Source organism: Thamnophis elegans, chromosome 2 (assembly GCF_009769535.1).
Source record: "Thamnophis elegans isolate rThaEle1 chromosome 2, rThaEle1.pri, whole genome shotgun sequence".
Classification (NCBI taxonomy): domain Eukaryota; kingdom Metazoa; phylum Chordata; class Lepidosauria; order Squamata; family Colubridae; genus Thamnophis; species Thamnophis elegans.
The window spans coordinates 3,547,742-3,570,378 of NC_045542.1; the positions used below are offsets into that span (position 1 = coordinate 3,547,742).

The window sequence follows — 22,637 nt, forward strand, 5'->3', positions numbered from 1 at the left end:
AAGTGGATAATAACTCCTGTTAGGTAAGTAAGTAAGTAAAATCTTTATTACGGTCAAATTATAGCAAAGCTGGCTGAGGAACTCTGGGAGTTGAAGTCCACAGGTCTTAAAGTTGCCAAGGTTGGAGACCACTGAGTTAGATAATCAAGCACAGCTGGTCCTCAACTAACAACCACTCACTCAGCAATAGTTCAAACTCACAATAATACTGAATGAGTGGTAAAGTAGTGAAAGTCCCAACTATTGTAGCATCCCTACAGTCATGTGATCACAATCTGGGCGCTAGCCTTATATTTGTTGTCATTCAGTTGTTGCATGCTATCCAAAGTCACATTTTGTGCGTGACCCGTCAAAACCGCGCTCGGCTAAGCCGCGCCCGATTAAACCACGTCGCTGACGTCATCAACAGGGCGACAACAGCCAGCGCGGAGAAAGAAGGGCGCTTTAAATAGCGCTTTGAAAGCAAGCCGATTCAATTTAAGGTAAGGGTTAGGTTTAGGTTTAGGTTTAGGTTTAGGGTTAGGGTTAGGGTTAGGGTTAGGGTTAGGGTTAGGGTTAGGGTTAGGGTTAGGGTTAGGGTTAGGGTTAGGGTTAGGGTTAGGTTAAGGGTTAGGGTTAGGGTTAGGGTTAGGTTAAGGGTTAGGGTTAGGGTTAGGGTTAGGTTAAGGGTTAGGATTAGGTTTAGGGTTAGGTTAAGGGTTAGGGTTAGGATTAGGTTTACGGGGGTTAGGTTTAGGGGTTAATTTTAGGTTTAGGGTTTACAGCGTGCTTCTGTCTCCGCGCTGTTGTTGCCCTGTTGATGCGTCAGCGACGCGGTTTAGTCGGACGCGGTTTAGTCGAGCGCGGTTTTGTGGTGGAACCCATTTTGTGAGATGGCCCGTTACATAAATTTGATTAATAAAAAATAAATAAATTTCTGACCATTGCAGCGTCCCGAGGTCATGTTATCACAACTGGCAACCTTCCCTGCCAGCTTCCCATAAGCAAATTTGGAACTTGTGGTCATGTGAGGTCCTTACTTAATGACGCATGATGATTGGCTTAACAACAATAACTGGACACTATTGGAATTGCCATTGCTGAAACTTGTGATCGTAAAGCATTAGGTGACAATGCCAGTTAAGCAACAGCAATTCCTGGTCCCGATTACTGTTGTTAAGCACCTATAAGATCCTATAACCTATAATCCCCAGTATATATTTATTTTTAAATGATTTTTAAGGCCAGTTCAAGGGCATTCATGCCCTAGGCTATAGCTTGTTCATGTCATGCTTGATTCCTTTGAGATTCTGATTTATCATTGTATATGATGAACCTGCATTCAGAAATTAAACTGGTCCAGGGCATTGGCCTTCATAATTAAGTGGGACCAAAGCGTGACCCGTCAAAACCGCTCTCGACTAAACTGCGCCCGATTAAACCGCGTCGCTGACGTCATCAACAGGGCGACAACAGCCAGCACGGAGAAAGAAGGGCGCTTTAAATAGCGCTTTGAAAGCAAGCTGATTCAACTTAAGGTAAGGGTTAGGTTTAGGGTTAGCTTTAGGGTTAGGGTTAGGGTTAGGTTAAGGGTTAGGGTTAGGGTTAGGTTTAGGGTTAGGTTAAGGATTAGGTTTAGGGTTAGGTTTAGGATTAGGTTTAGGGGGGTTAGGTTTAGGTTTAGGGGTTAATTTTAGGTTTAGGGTTTACAGCGTGCTTCTGTCTCCGCACTGTTGTCGCCCTGTTGATGACGTCAGCGACGTGGTTTAGTTGGACGCGGTTTAGTCGAGCGCGGTTTTGTGGTGGAACCGGATCAAAGACAAGCAGGACGCTCAGAAGATTCTCAACAATGTTCAAAAGCTTGCCTGATATGAGCTCTGTTAAAGATAAGAGGGTGATCAATTATCTTTTCAGATAATGTGTTATGTGCTTAACCATAAATATATGTTCCTAAAGAATAATCACATAAATCTCTGAAACCGGGGTGGTAGAGTAGAATTTTCTTTTTGGGGGGCACAGGTGGATCTCATAACAACCTTATCCTTAGGAATTTTTTCTGAGGGAGATGCAACTGGTTGGTGAGGGCAACCTATAATATATAAAACATTTCTTTAATAAAATCTATAGGACTAACTTGTGGTATTTAAATAATGTAGTCTGAATCTAATTCAGTACAGTAATTGGGAATTCCTTTCCAGGTGTTTCATGGATAGGTTTGCAAAATGTTCCATATTTTATGCAAGTGATTTCCTTGGTTACGTTTTCTTTGTGCTTCTGTGAGACACTGTTGAGATATAATGATATAAAGATATTTCCTTCTTATAGGAATCGATCCAGATGTTACCCAAGTTTTGCTTCCCGCTTGATATAGAGAGGTAAGCAATGAGAATCCTCCAGTTGATATGGATATGCACTTTAAAAAGATGAAAAAGATGCTCTGTTATAATTTAAGTTTGTTGACTTTTTAAATCAACCACTGCTTTAAATAGAGCTTCAATGAGCAATCTTTTGCCACTAGAAGAATTTTGCTTTCTGATTTCTGCAGGCAGGCCACTCTGCTTTTTCTGATGCACAGATTCATCCCTTGATCTCTTTGTCTGTTTGTTGAGTGAACCAATGAACTTTAGCAGCCGAGGGCAACACAAGGTTTAATGTCTCATTTACATCCAGCTCTAAATTAACATTATAGATCAGGGTGTCAAACTCACATTGTCACAACGGCGTCACCAGTGATGTATCGGGAATTTTTTCCCCTTCGCATGAGTGTGGCTAGTGCGTGGCACATTTGGCACAGGTGTTTGACAGCCCTGCTGTAGATGGACTCCTAAAAATCAGATAGTGAGTGAGGAGGGAAAAGACAGAGTGCTTTAAAAGCAATAGGCTTTTGTGTTGATAAAATTATCTAGGAACGAAACAGCCCTGCTCATCGTGCAGTAAAATCCTGCTTTGTAAAATGATTTGTAAACCAACCTAACCACTGACTAACAAAACCAATGATTAGATCAGACCGAGAATCCATAAACTCAATTTACCTGTTGTCTGTATTGCAGTTGCATTAGCTAAGGCCTGTACGTTCAAAAATCCAATTATCCTGATGTGCCCTTAAGCTAATAAGGAGCTGTGAGTAAATGCCTATGAGTGGATCCATGTGCCCCAAATCCCCATTGATTCAAGGCACATACTATCACCAACACCCCCAGGATCAGAAAAACAGGGAGCAGTAGCCTCTGTTTTACACCCTTAGCTGTCCATCTGCTGACAGTCACAGGCCTAAAGTAATCCATAGTTGTGTGCCTAAAATGGGACTAGAACTCACAGTCTCCTGGTTTCTAATCTGATGTCTTAATCCCCTTCACCAAACTGTCTTTTTCTATACGTTGCTAACTCTTTAAACTGGCCCTAATGTGAACCGATTTATACTGAAACGAGCTGCATTTAGGGAGAAACAAAATATTCACAATGTCTTTTTCCTGCATGAATGAGCTGCATATGTGCCTAACGCCTTAAATTTCTATTGGCAGTATTAATATTAACAATAATGAAAAAGAAGATGTAGTTGTTCCCTGATCTGTTGGAAATGCCACTGTTTTATCAATAATTCTGTAAGAGACAGAAATCAGTATCTATCTAATTCAGGCAAAATCACATTACTAAACCAATGGGAGAGCATTTCGGATTCGGGCTAGAAATCTCCATGTGATTACTAAGTCACATTAGAAAAGTAGAAAATGCTCTTAAATTTTGGTGCTGGCTATGGTCTTCTGGGTTTTTGTAGTCCAGATCAGGTAAATTTAGTCTCCCAAGGATCAGTTATTGATCTTAGAGCAGTAATTCTTTAAGTTTAATAAACTTATATGCCGCCCAATCCCGAAGGACTCCGGGCAGCTTACATAAAAGACAATTTAAAAAGTACTAAAAAGTTTAAAAAGTAAAGAAAACAAAGCAGGTTAAAACACAACACACTCAACCGTAGTGGGGCTGGACCTCATTCAAGAGGTCAACAGCCCCAGTCCTGCTGGAAAAGCCAGGTCTTAATAGACTTTTTGAAGGCCGTGAGAGTGGGGAGGGTCCGGATCTTTGGGGGTAGATCGTTCCATAGGGCCGGAGCAGCCACAGAGAAAGCTCTCCCCCGAGGAGCTGCCAAACTAGGAAATAAACTAAAATAAAAGTTCTACTCTGAAGAGAAAATGCTCATCCACGGGAAGAGTTTTTTCCACCTTGCTAGTTAGACTGAGCTTCATCTATTTCCATTCTGTCTCTACCGGAAACAAATAGTTCTCATTAGAATAGATTGTTCAATCACCCCTTGCAGGAAGATATGTTGACACTTTAGAAAGGGTGCTTCTTCCTCTGTCTCTAATGAGTCATTATTCTGGTTTGAAGACACCCTCCCTCCCCAGAGCTGAATGTAGGGAAGGGGAAGAAAGAACAAGGCTCCTCCCAGAATGGGGAAATGTTCATCTCATGTTTTTCAATTGAAAGAATGAAGGGAAACCTCCACTTTCAAGCCAGAGTTGGGGGAAATCTACATTAAAGAATTTGAAGAAGAGTGCAAATAGCAAGTTCATGGTGACTTCCTACAACCAACCTCAATGAAAGCCCATGAGAATCCTCACCTGCCAGCGACTAATATTCACTGGCAAGCTGCTTCTACATAGTGTCACCAAGAATAATCACCACTGATCTTCTTTTAATGCCATTTTAACCATCCACTCTCTACTCATCTTGTACCAATTAATTGCACAGCAGCTTGGCTCGCGAGTGGTTATTGAGTCATCTTTTGGGTTATAGTCTAGCAAACCCAACCCTATGCTATCCTCACTCTATCTGCAGTTCGGCGGTTCAAATCTCACCGGCTCAAGGTTGACTCAGCCTTCCATCCTTCCGAGGTGGGTAAAATGAGGACCCGGATTGTTGGGGGCGATATGCTGACTCTGTAAACCGCTTAGAGAGGGCTGGAAGCCCTGTGAAGCGGTATATAAGTCTAACTGCTATTGCTATTGCTATTGCTATAGCTCCCAGATTTCTCAAACCAATTCATTCGATTGCTTGGGGAATCTTGGGGGATTTTTAAAGTGCAAAATAAGTGTCATGGTTTGAAAAGAAAAGGTATATATAACACTCCAGAACCACCACCACCCGCCCCCCCAGTCTAGCACACTTTTATCTCTTCTCCATCAATACTTACTTGGTCCACCATTTCAGGAAGAAGCAAAACCACTGCAGAACAGTTTCCCCAATTCCCACAGACAGATTCTATGATTAGTGGTATTAAATCGCTGCTTATTAGAGATCTAATGGGATAAGAATGGGTAGATTCCCACGTCTCCAAATTCCTCTATAAGTCACCCACAAACACTATCAAAGTTGTATCTATCCCACAGTGGAAAAAAACATCTTTTTGTATGCTTTGAATTGCCATTTTTCAAATTTCTTGGTCCTCAGCACTATGAGACATTCTTCCCATCATTCATTTTCTTTCCATTGTGCGTGATTTTTATAAATCTCTAATGCAGGTGTGTCTAAGAGCCAAGGTGGTGCAGTGGTTAAAGTGCAGTACTGCAGCCACTTCAGCTGACTGCTAGCTGCAGTTCGGCTGTTCAAATCTCACCGGCTCAAGGTTGACTCAGCCTTCCATCCTTCCAAGGTGGGTGAAATGAGGACCCAGACAGTGGGGGCGATATGCTGACTCTGTAAACTGCTTAGAGAGGGCTGAAAGCCCTATGAAGCGGTATATAAGTCTAACTATTGCTACTATTGCTATTGCTAACCTTTTGGCTAGCCTGGGCCACCCTGAGTGAAGAGGAATTGTCTTGGGCCACATATAATATATATATAACATAGTTAATGTATATAAATAACAAACTTCATTTATTTATTTTTAACTTTTATTTTTTTTAATCTTGTGGGGCTGCATTACTAGCTATTCAGGGCCACCTATGGCCTATGGCCCATGAGTTGGACATACCTACTCTAAGATGTTCTGTGCAGGATTCTCATCTGTATCCAGTTTAGGTGGAAATGCATCTCCTCCTTGAAACTTTGAATTCATGTTTCCATTTCATCTTCGTTCAGCATTCACCTAAATTTGTGGAAAATTTAATTGAGTTAAGAAGCGAGTATCTGTGCTGCTTTTGTTTCCTTCATTCTCCGACCTCCACAGGTTTCAATTATAATTTTGAAAAAGGAGCTGGATTCACCTTAGGTCGAACGCAAATGCAGATCTCCATGTGAGCTAGGGTTTCAGTTACTCTTCTGGCATTTCCTTTTTTTAATATATTTTATTTTCATTTTCATTTTCATACACTCACATGTATACACCATACAGTATTAAACAATAATTGCATCAATTCCTCTTGTCGACAATGCCCCAGAAAATAAAAGCCCAATATACCTCTTCCGTTCTCCATACACCTCTTTCTTCCACCACCCTCCAACTTTCTATCTTCCCTCCATCATCCCCCTCTACCCTACTTCCCCTCCCCCTCTACCACTCCTCTCTCCAGATCCGCTCCCCCCCTTCCTTCTCACCTTTCCCTCCCACCCTCTCTCCCATCCCTCTCTACCCATCTTTCTTCTTTCCTACTCCTCCTCCCCTCGGTGTATTTCTACTATATGTTAATGTATTTGGCTTATCCTATTTTTAAAGAAAAATTAGAGAAAAACAGTATACATGTGAAGTCACATTGCATTGAGATCTAACACATGGTGTCTAGCCTAATATATATCCCTCCCCCCTCCCTCCACCCTCCACCCTGACCCCCCTCCTCCTTCCCCACCCCCCGACTTCCCAGAACCCGTACAAGGTATGGATTTTTAACTAACACAGTCTAAAATCTATTGAGAAAAAAGAAATAAAGAAATTAATAACATCTCTACATTGATCTTAGCTTCTTCTTGCTAAGCTAACTTTAAACCATTTGAATCATTCCTGATCTTAAGCATAGGCTAACTGGAATTTCTTGGCCCCGTATTTATTTTGTATATAGTCAATCCATGGATCTACTGGCATTTCCTTGTGGCCGTAGGCAGAAGAAAAACAAATGGTCAGGGGTAATGGACGTGGAGGGTTTACTCCTCCTAACCCCATTGATCCCAGGTTGGGTGCATTCCTGGGATGGTGCGGGAGGCGATTTCCCTTACCACCCCCAGTATTCCTATCCCAAACTCTACCATGCTTGTCCCAACCTGCTAAACAGGAATTGTCTTTGGCAAAGAGCAACTCTCTCCCTGCTCCCAGGAGGGAAAACCTATATCTATGCACATGTTTATGTGTTGTTCCGTGTGCCTCTGTAGATGAAAGAGAGAATGGGGGGATTTATCAGCTCTGCATATAATTTACCCATGAATTAAGGAATATAATTAACATAACAAAATAGGCAACGCCTACGACAGTTTATGCAGTGATAAGGAGGAGTGGTAAGGGGAGGGAGGAGAAGGAGAAAGGAAGGGGAAGTAGAGTAGAAAATGATGGAGGGAAGGCAGGATGTAGAAGAGTGGGAAGCAGAGGAGAGAAGAAAGATAGGAAGAGAGGGATAGGAGAGAGGGGGAAGGGGGAAGATGAGGTGTATAAGGAGGAGTGGTAAGGGGAGAGAGGAGAAGGAGAAAGGAAGGGGAAGTAGAGTAGAAAATGATGGAGGGAAGGCAGGATGTAGAAGAGTCGGAAATAGAGGAGAGAAGAAAGATAGGAAGAGAGGGATAGGAGAGAGGGGGAAGGGGGAAGATGAGGTGTATAAGGAGGAGTGGTAAGGGGAGAGAGGAGAAGGAGAAAGGAAGGGGAAGTAGAGTAGAAAATGATGGAGGGAAGGCAGGATGTAGAAGAGTGGGAAGCAGAGGAGAGAAGAAAGATAGGAAGAGAGGGATAGGAGAGAGGGGGAAGGGGGAAGATGAGGTGTATAAGGAGGAGTGGTAAGGGGAGAGAGGAGAAGGAGAAAGGAAGGGGAAGTAGAGTAGTATGGAAGCGGAAATACACCAATGAGAGGAAGAGTGGGAAGCAGAAGGGAGAAGAAAGGTAGGAAGAGAGGGATAGGAGAGAGGGTAAGGGGGGAAGATGAGGAAGATGAGGATAAGGAGGAGTGGAATGTAGAGAGAGGAGAAGGAGAAAGGAAGGGGAAGTAGAGTATGAAAGGAAGATGGAGGGAAGATAGGAAGTAAGAGAGAGGTAGAAGAAAGAGGTGCATGGAGAGTAGAAGAACTAATAATGGGTGTTAATCTTTTGGGGGCGTTGAGGACAAGAGGAACTGACGTAATCATTATTTAATACTATATGATACCGGCTATGTATAGTATACATGTGATTGTATGTTATGAAAATGGAAATAAAAAAATATGCTTTGAAAAAAAATCAGTTTATGCAGTGATAAATTGGTCAGCCTTCGTAAGAAGTTGGGTTGCTTCCTTCTCCATCCTAATGTCTCTCATTGATACCATTTCCCCATTTATTTCCAAGGGCGAAGGAATGCCCCACAGTCCAGCACTTCACTTTCGCCCTCACCGACATGGAGGGGAAACAGCATTTTGGCTTCTGTCGACTGGCCATTGGCTTCCGAGCTTGCCTCTGTCTACTCAGGTACAAGGGGCTCCTCCTGGGTGGGAGGTTTCAAGGAAGTCCATTCGAGAAGCCCCCTTGAGCTTCTTGAGCATTGTGGAAATACTCCGTTGGCTCAATGTGAAGGGAAGAGTCCACTGAAAATGCAGCCCTAGAGATGCACCAGATCTTTCTTTCCACACTTCCTCTTAGTAGGGGAAATGGGGCCATTTATCCTTCTGGATAAATCCTGAGGTCCTGAGGAGTTCTCTCCTTTAGCCGCCTGGATTGTTGGCTGCTAATGAAATACACTTTCTCCTTAGATGGAAAAAGCACCAGGTGGGTATCAGGGAGAAGAGATTCAGATCATTATTTGGAGTGCATAAAAAAGGTTCTACCACAAAACCGCGGTAGACTAAAGCGCGCTCGACGAAAGCGCGTACGTGACATCATCACAGCGCGACGAAAACATCGCACTGTGAGCAGTAAATTTAAAATTAAAGTGAAAACCTTACCCTAACCCCCCCAAACCTAACCCTAAACCTAAACCTAAACCTAATCCTAACCCTAACCCTAAACCTAACCCTTAACCTAACCCTAAACCTAACGCTAACCCTTAACCTAACCCTAAACCTAACCCTAATGCTTAACGTAACCCTAAACCTAACCCTAACCCTTAACCTAACCCTAACCCTAAACCTAACCCTTACCTTTATGTGAATCGGCTTGCTTTAATTTTATTTTAATTTTAATTTAATTTATTTTAAAAAAAAATCGTCGCGCTGCTAATGACGTCACGTACGTGCTTTAATCGGGCGCGCTTTAGTCTACCGCGGTTTTGACGGGTCACGTATAAAGGAAGTATTCCAGAAAACAAGTAATAATGCTAAGGTTAAGAGATTATATTACGATTCACAATTTCGCCACCTGGAATCTTGCTTTCGGATGGATGTTCACACAATACTGTTCACCAAAATTCCAAATTCCAAATTTAATGAATTTATATGCCGCCCAATCCCGAAGGACTCCGGGTGGCTTACATAAAAACAACTCTAAAAAGAAGACAAAAAATTTAAAATAGGGAGGAAAGCAGGTTAAAAAACACATCATGCACTCAACCTTAGTGGGGCTGGACCTCATTCATGAGGTCAACAGCCGCAGGCCTGCCGGAATAGCCAGGTCTTAGTAGACTTTCGGAAGGCCGAGAGAGTGGGGAGGGTCCGGATCTCTGGGGGTAGATCGTTCCATAGGGCCGGGGCAGCTACAGAGAAGGCCCTCCCCCGAGGAGCCGCCAGACGACATTGTCTAGTCGACGGCACCTGGAGAAGGCCCATCCTGTATGATCTTATCAGACGCTGGGAGGTATGTGGCAGAAGACGGTCTCATAGATATCCGGGTCCTAAGCCATGTAGGGCTTTAAAGGTGATGACCAGCACCTTGAAGCACGTTCGGAGACCGATAGGGAGCCAGTGCAGCTCGCGGAGGATAGGTGTAACATGGGTGTATCTCGGTACACCCAGTATCGCTCGCGCGGCTGCATTCTGGACCAGTTGTAGTCTCCGAACCAAGTAGTATAATGATCATGTCAGTACATATTAAGTTTTATTATCTTAACCTTGGGGCTAGAGGCACAGAAGCTTTCACAGATTGTACAAATCCAGCTCATTTGATTCTCAGAAAATAAATGTAGGAAACAGCTTAAGCCCGTTGAGTAAACACAGCCCATCGGTGGCCTTTAGCTTAGAAACTATTCACTCTCTTTTGCAACTCCACCTTTTGCAGAATGAGATGATGGTGCTGCTTCGAGGGTTTCAAAGTTCTTTCTCTCTGTGATAAAATTAGCCGATAGGATAGCAGCAAGCCTTCGATTTCAGAACCACAAATGGAATACTTCCTAGCTTGCCATGGTCATTAGGAGCTTATGAAGCAGCCAATTTTATACCAAATTGGAATTGTTCCTTTCTTTCTCTGACCAGTAGTGACTGTTGAGGGCAGGATTACTGTTGAAATCAGTCTACTGTTTGGTTAAGATTAAGATTTAGTTTATTTGTATGCCACCCTTCTCCGGGAGGGACTCAGGGTGGCGAACAACTCAAGGGGGGAAAAGGGGGAACATAAAACACAGTACACGTAATTAAAATAAACAAGAATCATACAACCATACAAGTCGAGAGGGGAAGGGAACTCATCAACCCCAGGCCTGCCGGCACAGCCAGGTTTTGACAGCTTTCCGGAAGGCCTGGAGAGAGGTGAGGGTCCGAATCGCCGCGGGGAGTTTGTTCCAAAGGGCCGGAGCTGCCACAGAGAAGGCCCTCCCCCGGGTAATAGCCAGGTGGCATTGGCTGGTGGACGGAACCCAGAAGAGGCCGAACCTGTGCGATCTAACGGGTCTATGGGAGGTAATTGGCAGCAGGCGGTCTCTCAAGTACCCTGGTCCAATACCATGAAGGGCTTTATAAGTTACGACTAGCACTTTGAAGCGTATCCGGAGACCGATCGGTAGCCAGTGCAGCTCGCGGAGGATAGGTGTAACGTGGGTGTACCGAGGTGCACCCACAATCGCTCGCGCGGCTGCATTCTGGACGAGTTGGAGTCTCCGAATACTCTTCAAGGGCTGCCCCGTGTAGAGCGCATTGCAGTAGTCCAGTGGTTAAAATTATTGTGTGAACATATTGCGTCCATCCATTGCAAACATTCACCAATGGTTGATGAATGCAGGAAACAAACAGAAAATCGTTTTTATGCCACCTTGCTGGTTGTATTTTTGCAGCCTACCTGTAGTACATGAAGGATTAGCAACTCAGTCCCAGTCTTCCTGGTATTTAAATGATAATGTCCATAAACCACACTCAACCTCAAGTGGTGAGGAGTTATACCACACTCAACCCACCCAGTGGTGAGGAGTTATATGACTTACAGCTCGGAACACTTCTCTGCCACCTGAAGAGGTTTTGATCTGAAATGGACAGCGATCAAAACCAGAAAGTATATGGATATAAGGCATGCATTTACGATAAAAATCATTTTATATACTGCCATTGCTTCCTTCCTTCAGCTACTTACCTTGGTTTGAAGTTTTCTACAAGATCCTGAACTACATTGCAGAACACATAGCCAAAGAGCAGGTGAGAATAAGCACTTTGGGTCCATTCCAAGGTCAGAGATGCCTCCACAGGCCCTTATTCCCCCTTGTTGCTCTTCCTAACGTTTTCATTCAAGGGTGGTAACGTCTGCCTTTATCTTCCCTGCCAGTTCACGGAGCTGGATGAGTTCTTATCTGCCCTGTATCTCTACCCGGTGCCCAGCCTCTGCAGCCCCATCACCCTTGAATTTGTAAGTACTCCCCTTCAGATCTTAGTTCCAAGGGGATAATCCTAACACATTTGCCATCCATTTTTAATCGCTTTAAACATCAGTGTGGGAGTTGCAGCAGCTCAGCAAGTGCAATGACACACACAAGGATGAGAAATGAGGATGGCACTTCATAAAAAATCAGGAGTGAGTCAGTTTATGCATGAGGAAGAAAGGTAGTATATGTATACTACAGTGGTGGGATTCAAATAATTTAACAACCGGTTCTCTGCCCTAATAACCAGCTGGGTAGGCGGGGCTCAGTGGTCATGTGACCATGTGGGCGTGGCCAACTCAATGTCACTCAGGTCAATGGGCGCTTTGCCTTAGCTGTTACAATGGTAATAAGGGTTAACCGGAGAGGCAGTTTCTGTAAGCAGGTCAATCAAAATTAGGCTAGAAACAACACTAGAATGTTTCCTTCCTGCCTTCCTTACAGGATTAGCCCTGTAAAGTGGGGGGAAAAAACAAAATGAGATTTCTTCCAACAACTGGTTCTCCGAACTGCTTAGAAAGTTAACAACCGGTTCTCCCGAATAGGTGCAAACCGGCTGAATCCCACCACTGAGATTGTAGAATCAGCTGGAAGGAGAGGTTCCACAACACGTTTAGAGATTTAATCCTTTATCTTTGATCCTGTGGGAAAAACTTTCCATTGATCCTGGGAATGATACTAATGGAGGGTGCTCACTTCCCATTTGATAAATTTCAAGATTAAATCCTCTTGTCTATTAATTGTCATTGTCCGCCCCCCCCATCCCACCCCAGCCTACCAGCGTACTTTTAAAAATCTCCTGCTTATTAAATGTGAAGATATATTCACTTCTAGAAACCAGGAGGCTGTGAGTTCTAGTCCTGTCTCAAACATGAAAATTGGCTGGGTGACATTGGGCCAGCCACTGTCTCTGAGCTCAATAGCAATAGCAATAGCAGTTAGACTTATATACCGCTTCATAGGGCTTTCAGCCCTCTCTAAGCGGTTTACAGAGTCAGCATATCGCCCCCCACAGTCTGGGTCCTCATTTCACCCACCTCGGAAGGATGGAAGGCTGAGTCAACCTTGAGCCGGTGAGATTAGAACCGCTGAACTGCAGATAACAGTCAGCTGAAGTGGCCTGCAGTACTGCACCCTAACCACTGCACCACCTCGGCTCTTAACCCACAATAGGTAGAGGAAGAACTATTAGGCATGTTCATTGGCTTCTGTGATCTCCATTTACTAATTGCCTCTGGCTCAGAATGCTAATCCCATCTTTTCTCCTTTTTTTCAATCATCTTTTGTTCTATAAGGATTCAAAAGCAACTAAATTGAAAATTTCTACCGAGACAGATCTGAACAGGCAAAACAGAAGTAGAGATCGGGACACGGGGACAGCATTGGTAAGTCACAATCGGATGTCTGCTATGGTCTTCCTACCTGTGCTTCCTTTGTCTATGGAAATTACGTCATTGTTGCTGTGTGGAGGAATAATTGCGGCCTCCAGGCATGCGTAGAATTGGCTTTACCAGGTGAAGTCGTGTGTGGAAGAAATCCTATTCTCCTTTTTAAGACTTACCACAATAAATGTTTGTGAATAAAAAAAAAAGCAGAACAAAAATGAGGAAGATTCCAACTCAAGTCCAGACATTGCTTTACCCTAACCCTAACCCTAACCCTAACCCTAACCCTAACCCTAACCCTAACTCTGACTACATTTATTTATTTTTTAATTTTAACGTAACAGGATCTTTTAAAAATGAGCATAATTCAGTTTCCAGATGCAGTGGAATTCAACTGAATTGAATTGAATTGAATTGAATAGGTTTATTTATATGCCGCCCTTTTCCCTGAGGGGACTCAGGGCGGCTAACAACTCATAGGGAAGGGGATACAGACAATAACATATAACATTACATATAATTAAAAAGTAAACAACATTCATCCAACATTCGGGTGGGGGCTGATCAATCTCTACCCCCAGGCCTGGCAGGATAGCCAGTTCTTGAGGGCTGCGCGGAAGGTCTGAAGGGTGGTGAGGGTACGGATCCCCACGGGGAGCTCGTTCCAGAGGGTCGGAGCTACCACTGAAAAGGCTCTCCTCCGCGTAGTAGCCAGCCGGCACTGGCTGGCAGATGGCACTCGGAGGAGGCCTAATCTATGAGATCTGATCGGTCTCGAGGAGGTAATTGGCAGGAGGCGATTGTCTCTCAAGTACCCAGATCCACTACCATGAAGGGCTTTATAGGTGGTAAGAAGCACCTTGAAGCGCACACGGAGATCAACAGGTAGCCAGTGCAGCTCGCGGAGGATAGGTGTTATGTGGGTGAACCGAGGTGCACCCACAATCACTCGCGCGGCCGCATTCTGGACTAGCTGAAGTCGCCGGATGCTCTTCAAGGGCAGCCCCATGTAGAGCACGTTGCAGTATTCCAGCCTAGAGGTCACGAGGGCACGAGTGACTGTTGTGAGTGCCTCCCGATTCAACTGCCCTGCTTTCTAACAAGATAGCCTCTTGAGTTATGGGAGTTACATTCCAAAACATCTGGAGACCACCCAATGGGGAAGGGATCGTAATTCTACCAGCTTGTTCTCATCTCATTCTGTTGTATGTGCTGTGGAGTGTTCCTAGATGGAAGGCAGTGGAAAGTTTCTGCTTTCCATTCAGAAGGATCAAATGCTGCCTCTGAATAGGCTGCGTCTTATGCAGGCCAGAAAGTCTTGCCCACGCATAATGTAGTATGCTCTTGTGTTGAGGACCCCAAGGAAGTGGACTAAAAAAATATAGTTCAGGTTTTTTAAACGCTTACTTAATTTGAAAGATGTTATAAACCTGCACTGACCACCCCTCCTTCGTCCAGTAATGACTGCCGAGACAAGCTTAACTGGAATGTCCTTTAATAGCAAGACACCAAGACCTCGGTGGCTGAAAGCCAAGCAGAACAAACAGATAAGAACCTTGGCAGCAACTCATACAAACTCAGGCAGCAATAAACACAGATAAGGTTTGGCAGCAATCCAGCCTGCCAAGCTCACAGTAATGTCCTCCGACATTCAATCCTGCGTTGACTTCTGCAAAGAGGGGCGTGTGCACAAGTAGCTTTTTATAGTCTGGAGAGGAGCCTAATGACCACCAGCTGAGTACAATCACCTCCTGTAATTGCATAATTGTTCCTGACGCCTAGTAGCTCTTCGATGGCATGCATCCAGGAACAACTCACTACTGGCCTCCGGCTCACTCTCCCTTGTCTCCTCCCCACTGGTCCAAGGCTCAGGTGCCTCCTGGTGGCCAACCAGCCTCTCTGCGCCCTGCTCGGAGTCGGAACCCTGTCCAGGGTCCTCCACATCCTCCAGAGCTGACTCATAGGGCCCCTCGCTGTCGGAGTCTGGTGGCAGGTCCAACGGCTCCTGCTGGGCCACAACATAAACCGTATAAAGCCACTCATTTCCAGCAATGTGTCTCTGGGTGGTGCAGTTATAGAACAACAAAAAAGAAACAATACATCCTTTACTGTAAAACAAAAGGAACCTGGAATGTGGGGCAGGCAGATGTTCTTGGAAGAAGATAGTCCCACAAGGAACCCATGCCTATGCCATTTAGAGCTTTAAAGGAGATGACCAGCATATTGACTCACACCCAGAAGCGTGCTACACACCCAGTGGTGGGTTTCAAAAATTGTTCGAACCTACTCTGTGGGTGTGGCCTCCTTTGTGGGAGTGGCTTGCCGCCCATGTGACCGGATGGGAGTGGCTTGCCGCCCATGTGGCCGGATATGAAGATGCCGACGACACTTGTCAGAACCACCTTAAATTACCCCACACACAGCCCTGGCATGCATAAGAATAGGATGTCAACTTGTTTTTCAAAAGGCATATTTGGTTTGCGTTAAAACAACTTCAACACACGCAATGTTCTGATTGCACTACAAACGCAGTAGTCATCCTTACCTTTCACAGAGGCACTGAGTTTTATAAATAGGAGCATGATAGTGTAGAATAATCATATCCAAGGACCAGTGGTGGGTTTCAAAAAAGTTTGGAGCCTCTTCTGTAGGTGTGGCCTGCTTTCCGGGTCCACTGGTGGAACCTCTTCTAACCGGTTCGGTAGATTTGACGAACCGGTTCTACCGAACTGGTGCGAACTGGTAGGAACCCACCTCTATACACACCGCTGCAGCGACATTGTCACATATCTTTTTTAAAACTTCAAAACAATGCTGCTGAGTATTAGCTTCAGCAACAGATGATGGCAGGATGCTCTGAAGTTTCCAGATTTGGGTCTGTGGTGGCTTAGGGGCTGCAAATCACTGTTCCTCGTGTTACATTAAAATCCATAATTGGTTTCCATAGGTTTCATCATTTTAAAAAGTGTATTTTTGGGCAAAAATAATCTGGTTAATTGCTAATTTTATTGGGCAGCCACTATTTCCTCAATCAAAATGACGAGGTACAATTTAGGAAGGAGGAAAAATATGCCTGCGATTTCGTATTCTTTTTTTTTTTCTCTTTCCAGCTCTGGATGTCTGGGAAGAAAAATTAAATTGTAAAAGTAACGCATAATACACAGAAGAAGAGTTCAGATATCAACACTCCTTATGATGTTTCTCTAAGTTACAATATCCTATGTCTCCGTTTAATTAAACATGAATATTGTGAGATCAGTCACAAATATTGTGGAGTAATGTAACATGCAGCTTTAATTGGATTCCTTCTATTTACATATCTGCTAGATTGCTGTTTGCATTAACTAATGCCACTACTATCACCTCTCTCCTTCTACATATGGCTACCCAATGTCTTCTGGAGTAGGCAGTCATTACATTACAAATATAAAAGATAAAACTAGAATATAATTAAACTCATTAATTATTTCTCTGTTCTAGGCTTATTTCATTGCCCCCGATCCGGGCAAACTGCCCACCATCCCTGACAATGTAAGTCATAGCATCTCTGTCACAGAATGTATGGTAATAACTTGCCTTGTATGTTCAGTTTTCTTCTTCTTTTTTTTAATTAAATTTTTTTAATTTTTAATTTAAAACAAATACAACATCCTTCTTTACATGCTATAGAAAGTGTATCAGTTGGTTACAAATAGACTTGTGTGCATCTCTTCCACAGTCAACAAACATAATTCACGTTAACTCGAGCATTTTAACATAAAGAAGGGAGAATGATAATAAACTATACTGCATGGAAGACGGAATTTTTGGTATTAAATATTATGGATGTTCAGCTAAAACAGGATATGAGGATTTGATGTTAATAGAGGATTTTACAAACAAGTAAATGAAATGTCAGCATGAGGTTATGGATTAAATCTTTGGCATAGTTAAGGATGAAGGATGTTTAAATAACTGTAGTCAACTAAAAGTGGAGGTATAATGATGTCAATATGGTAAACATTTGAGTTAAGATATTTGAATTAATATGAATTAATGGAAGAGATGCACCACTAGCTGATATACTTTTTTTATATAACATATACCTGTGGGGTTTTTTTTCTTTTTTTTTTCTTTTTTTTTTCCCTGCCTAGTTTTCTTCTTTAAGTCACAAGCCCCAGTCTTGAAAGATCGCCCCCATAACCACAGATCTGCAGGGCTGAATGTGATTACAGTATGCAAGTAACTGCACATATTTCCCTGTACTATTTTTAATTGCATTTCAGAGTTAAGACCTGGCATTAAAAATAAGACTCTGAAAGTCAGTTAACACACACACACCCCCCACTAAAAGTGGTGAAGAAGATTCACTGAGTTGCTGTGGGTGAAACAGAAGGAAGAGCAATGGAGGCTAGAGACAGATCTGGTTGCTGGAGCTGTTGTTAGAGGACCTAACTTAAGTATTGGCTCTCCCCAGAGAAATCTGACTGAGTTTGTTGTGGCAGTGGATGTGAACAACATGCTGCACCTCTACGCAAGCCTCCTCCATGAGCGCCGGATCCTGCTCACCAGCAGCAAGCTCAGCACGGTGAGGACAAGCGCCTGGACCTGAGTGGGAAGGATATAGAAATGACCATTGTTAAGGAATCTGTATTTCTTCCATCTAGACCAGTGTTTCTCAACCTTGGCAACTTGAAGATGTCCGGACTTCAACTCCAAGAATTCCCCAGCCAGCATTCGCTGGCTGGGGGAATTCTGGGAGTTGAAGTCCGGCATCTTCAAGTTGCTAAGGTTGAGAAACACTGATCTAGACAGTGAAAAGTGTTCTCACCTGTTACAAAGCTCTCACAAAGGTGGCTCCTCTGATTTGATGTCTTGTGATATGGATTATCAATTAATTGCATTCGCTGGTCCTCCTCCACGTATTCAGTGAAGGTGTAGACCAGTGGTAGGATTCAAATAATTTAACAACCGGTTCTCTGTCCTAATGCTGGGTAGGCGGGGTTCGGTGGTCATGTGATCTTGTGGGCATGGCCAAGTCAATGTCACTCAGGTCGATGGGCGCTTCGCCTTAGTTGTTACAATGGTCATAAGGATTAACCGGAGAGGCAGTTTCTGTAAGCAGGGCAATAAATATTAAGCTAGAAACAACACTAGAATGTTTCCTTCCTGCCTTCCTTACAGGATTAGCCCTGTAAAGTGGGGAAAAACAAAAGATTTCTTCCAACAACCGGTTCTCCGAACTGCTTAAAAAGTTACCAACCGGTTCTCCCGAACAGGTGCGAACCGGCTGAATCCCACCACTGGTGTAGACAGAGAACTGGGGCATAGTCACTAATTGTGCTCTTTGGTGGCTGCACAGTATCAGTCTATCCTGATAGCCTCATAGGGCCTTTTACTCCCTAATGTGCAAAGCAGGGCTGACAGGACAGTTTAGCATGTGGAGAGAGCAGGGGTGGGTTTCAAATTTTTTTAGAACCTCTTCTGTAGGTGTGGCCTGTTTTGTGGGAGTGGCTTGCTGGCCATGTGATGGGGTGGGAGTGACTTGCCAGCCATGTGACCGGGTGGGTGTGGCCAACTTGTAAAATGTGGTGAAACTCACTTAACAACGCTCTTGTGTAGCAACCAAAATGTTGCCTCAGAAACTCTGGCATTTGAAGCACGCAAGCATCAAAGCTGTCAAGTTGCAAGACCCTTGCACCCCTAACCCTTTAGAGAAAAAAACCCCAGGGGTGTTCAAACTTGACAGCTTTAAGACTTGTGGACTTCAACTCCCAGAATTCCTCCTTCAGTCATGTTGGCTCAGGAACTCTGGCATTTGAAGCATGCAAGTCTTAAAGCGGACACGTTACAAGACCCTCGCACCCCTAACCCTTTAGAAAAAAGAACCGCAGGGGTGTTCAAACTTGAAAGCTTTAAGACTTGTGGACTTCAACTCCCAGAATTCCTCCTCTCGCTCTTCATCTTGATGATGTGCGGACGGGCGGGGGGAGGGAGCTGGAACCGGTTCTAAACGGCACTGTAGATTTGTGGAACCTCTTCTATAGGAGAGGTTAGAACTGGCAGGAACCCACCCCTGGGAGAGAATAAACCGGAGACGCAAATCTGCTCCCTCCACCTCCATGGTTACTATCCCTGCACGAGTAGTGACAAGGAGGCTGTTGATTCAAATCTCCGCTGCTATTCTCCGAATCCTCTGCATGCCAGGGAGGAAAGTGCTACTCACATTTCACTTTGGGAAGAAAAGTGATTCAAAGCCCTGTCTCCTTATTCAACTTACAAGGAGGGTCAGTCTACTCTTAATGAAAGGTGCGTCTCTCATTTCCCCATAGCTGACAGCCTGTGTCCAGGCCTCCTCCATCCTGTTGTATCCCATGTACTGGCAGCACATCTTCATCCCTGCTCTGCCTCCACACCTCCTTGACTACTGCTGGTGAGTGGATTGCACCTTCCTCAGTTGAGAGTCAGCTTCTGTAGGCTGAACAAGCTTCAATGGTTCCCCTACCCAGTACAGTGGTTTGGTGTTGTTTTTATCGGTTCCACCACAAAACCGCGTTCGACTAAAGCGCGCTCGACGAAACCGCGTAGCTGACGTCATCAACAGGGCGACAACAGCGCGGAGACAGAAGCACGCTGTAAACGCTAAACCTAAAATTAACACCTAAACCTAAACCTAACCCCCCTAAACCTAATCCTAAACCTAACCCTAAACCTAACCCTTAACCTAACCCTAAACCTAACCCTTAACCTAACCCTAAACCTAACCCTTAACCTAACCCTAAACCTAATCCTAACCCTTAACCTAACCCTAAACCTAACCCTTAACCTAACCCTAAACCTAACCCTAAACCTAACCCTTAACCTAACCCTAAACCTAATCCTAACCCTTAATCTAACCCTAAACCTAACCCTAACCCTTAACCTAACCCTAAACCTAACTCTAACCCTTAACCTAACCCTAAACCTAACTCTAACCCTTAACCTAACCCTAACCCTTAACCTAACCCTAAAGCTAACCCTAAACCTAAACCTAACCCTTAACCTAACCCTAAACCTAACTCTAACCCTTAACCTAACCCTAAACCTAACCCTAAACCTAACCCTTACCTTAAGTTGAATCGGCTTGCTTTCAAAGCGCTATTTAAAGCGCCCTTCTTTCTCCGCGCTCGCTGTTGTCGCCCTGTTGATGACGTCAGCAACGCGGTTTAATCGGGCGCGGCTTAGTCGAGCGCGGTTTTGTCGTGCCACGGTTTTTATCATCCAAAGGAGACTATTTCGAAGACTTTTTTATGGCCTAAGTTGTCGTTCTTGGGTTTATTCATAGTCAGTGAGGAGGTGACAGAAGAACATACTGGTATGTGAGGAGTCTTGTCTTCTGTGGGCACTATCATCTGTCCTGAGCTGGCCACGTTTCATTTACATCTCAAGGGAAGACTTTCTGAAGGGAAGAATGACTTCATTTCTTTGCCCCTCTGCGAATTCCTGCCCTTCTCAAATATATTTTCCTCCTAAGCCCCTTTTAAAAGAGGGAAGAAAACTTGGACTGGAAAACTCTCATAGTACATTACAGTGGTGGGTTTCAAAAGTTTTCGAGGAGGGAAGGAAGGAGAGAAGGAGATAAGAAAGGAGGGAAGGAAGGAGGGAAGGAAGGAGAGAAGAAAGGAGGGAAGGAAGGAGGGAATGTAGGAGAGAAGGAAGGGGGAAGGAAGGAGGAAAGGAAGGGGGAAAGGAAGGAGAGAAGGAGAAAAGAAAGGAGGGAAGGAAGGAAGGAGGGAAGGAAGGAGGGAAGGAGAGAAGGAGGGAAGGGGAAGGAGGGAGGGAAGGAAGGAAGGGGAGTAGGAGAGAAGAAACGAGGGAAGGAAAGAGGGAGGGAGGGAAGAAGAAGTAGGACCGTTGTAAGATAAGATGGATCTATGGGATGTTAAAAAAGCAATCTTCAAGTATATTGTCAACTGTAGGGAAAAATTGTTATAAATACATATTATTAATAACAGTTATGAGATCATATAATTGTGAATGTATATATGAAATTGATAAAAAAAAATTCGAACCTACTCTGTGGGCGTGGCCTTCTTTGTGGGAGTGGCTTGCCGGCCATGTGACCTGGTGGGAGTGGCTTGCCCACCATGTGTTCGTTCTCTCTCTCTCTCTCTCTCTCTCTCTCTCTCTCTCTCTCTCTCTCTCTCTCTCTTTCCTTCCTTTTGCCTCTCTGTCCCTTTTTCCTTTTTTTCTTTCATCTCTCTCACTTTTTCTTTCTTTATTTCTTTATTTCTTTCTTCCTTTCTCTTTCTCTTTCTCTCTCTGTGTGAGTCTGTCTGTCTGTGTGTGTGTGTGTGTGTGTGTGTTTGTGTGTGTGTCAGTGGTGGGTTTCAAAAAAATGTTGGAGTCTCTTCTGTAGGTGTGGCCTGCTTTCCGGGTCCACTGGTGGAACCTCTTCTAACCGGTTCGGTAGATTTGACGAACCGGTTCTACCGAACTGGTGCGAACTGGTAGGAACCCACCTCTGGTACATTATAAGACAGAAACTGGATCCAGGAGGGCCTAACCTGGTAGGAGCCCACAAATAGCTGGTAGTAGCACTAACATTTATCTCTTTCGCCAACAGCGCCCCTATGCCCTATCTCATTGGAGTCCACACAAGCCTTATGGAGGTGAGACTGCAAAACTATCTTGTCCTCGGGATAACTGGACTAAGATTAGCCTAAGTAAGGTTGATACATGGATATTTTTTTTTAGCAGCAGGTTGGAGCATTTGTACACCTTATTTACTTCTTCATTTCTGTTATCTTTGTGAGCCAGGCTGCCTAAAGGTAAGAAGATTGAGGAAATCTCTGTTCTTCTTGTTTCTCAACTCTGCCTTGGTTTTCTCTAGAGTGTGAGGAGCAGAGCCCTGGAAGACGTCGTCATTTTCAGCATCGATAACAATACAATGGAATCACCCTTCCAAGACCTGGAAAATCTCCCGAGTGATGTTGTTAGTATTACTTCCTTGAGCCTTTAAAAAAAAAAAATCCCAGTGTTTTGGAATCCTTATGACTTATTCAGAGCCTTCTTTTATCTTTCTCTACATAAGAAGCTCTGTCCTCCTTGTCCTGATGTAACGATTTAATTGTGAACTTTGATTTCAAATGTTTCATTTTCATTTTAAATTAACTAAAGCATTTATGAGTAAGCCAATGTACATAGATTTCTCCGTTTGCACCACAAAACCGCGTTCGACTAAACCGCGCTCGACGAAACTGCGTAGCTGACGTCATCAACAGCGCGACCTCAGCGCGGAGACAGAAGCACGCTGTAAACGCTAAACCTAAAATTAACCCCTAAACCTAAACCTAACCCCCCTAAACCTAATCCTAAACCTAACCCTAAACCTAACCCTAAACCTAACCCTTAACCTAATCCTAAACCTAATCCTAACCCT

The 22,637-nt window shown here is 44.0% G+C and overlaps 1 protein-coding gene across 1 annotated transcript in view; it reads left to right on the top strand.

Moving 5' to 3' along the window:
- The window catches only part of DENND1C (DENN domain containing 1C), a 48,815-nt gene that overhangs the window by 5,788 nt on the left and 20,390 nt on the right, over positions 1 to 22,637 (top strand). The window contains exons 4-13 of the mRNA XM_032208807.1: positions 2,305 to 2,354; positions 8,429 to 8,548; positions 11,562 to 11,631; positions 11,759 to 11,839; positions 13,148 to 13,237; positions 16,718 to 16,768; positions 17,694 to 17,804; positions 19,549 to 19,649; positions 21,822 to 21,867; positions 22,089 to 22,190. Of these exons, the coding sequence (XP_032064698.1) occupies positions 2,305 to 2,354; positions 8,429 to 8,548; positions 11,562 to 11,631; positions 11,759 to 11,839; positions 13,148 to 13,237; positions 16,718 to 16,768; positions 17,694 to 17,804; positions 19,549 to 19,649; positions 21,822 to 21,867; positions 22,089 to 22,190 (822 nt within the window). The remainder of the gene's footprint in view (positions 1 to 2,304; positions 2,355 to 8,428; positions 8,549 to 11,561; positions 11,632 to 11,758; positions 11,840 to 13,147; positions 13,238 to 16,717; positions 16,769 to 17,693; positions 17,805 to 19,548; positions 19,650 to 21,821; positions 21,868 to 22,088; positions 22,191 to 22,637) is intronic.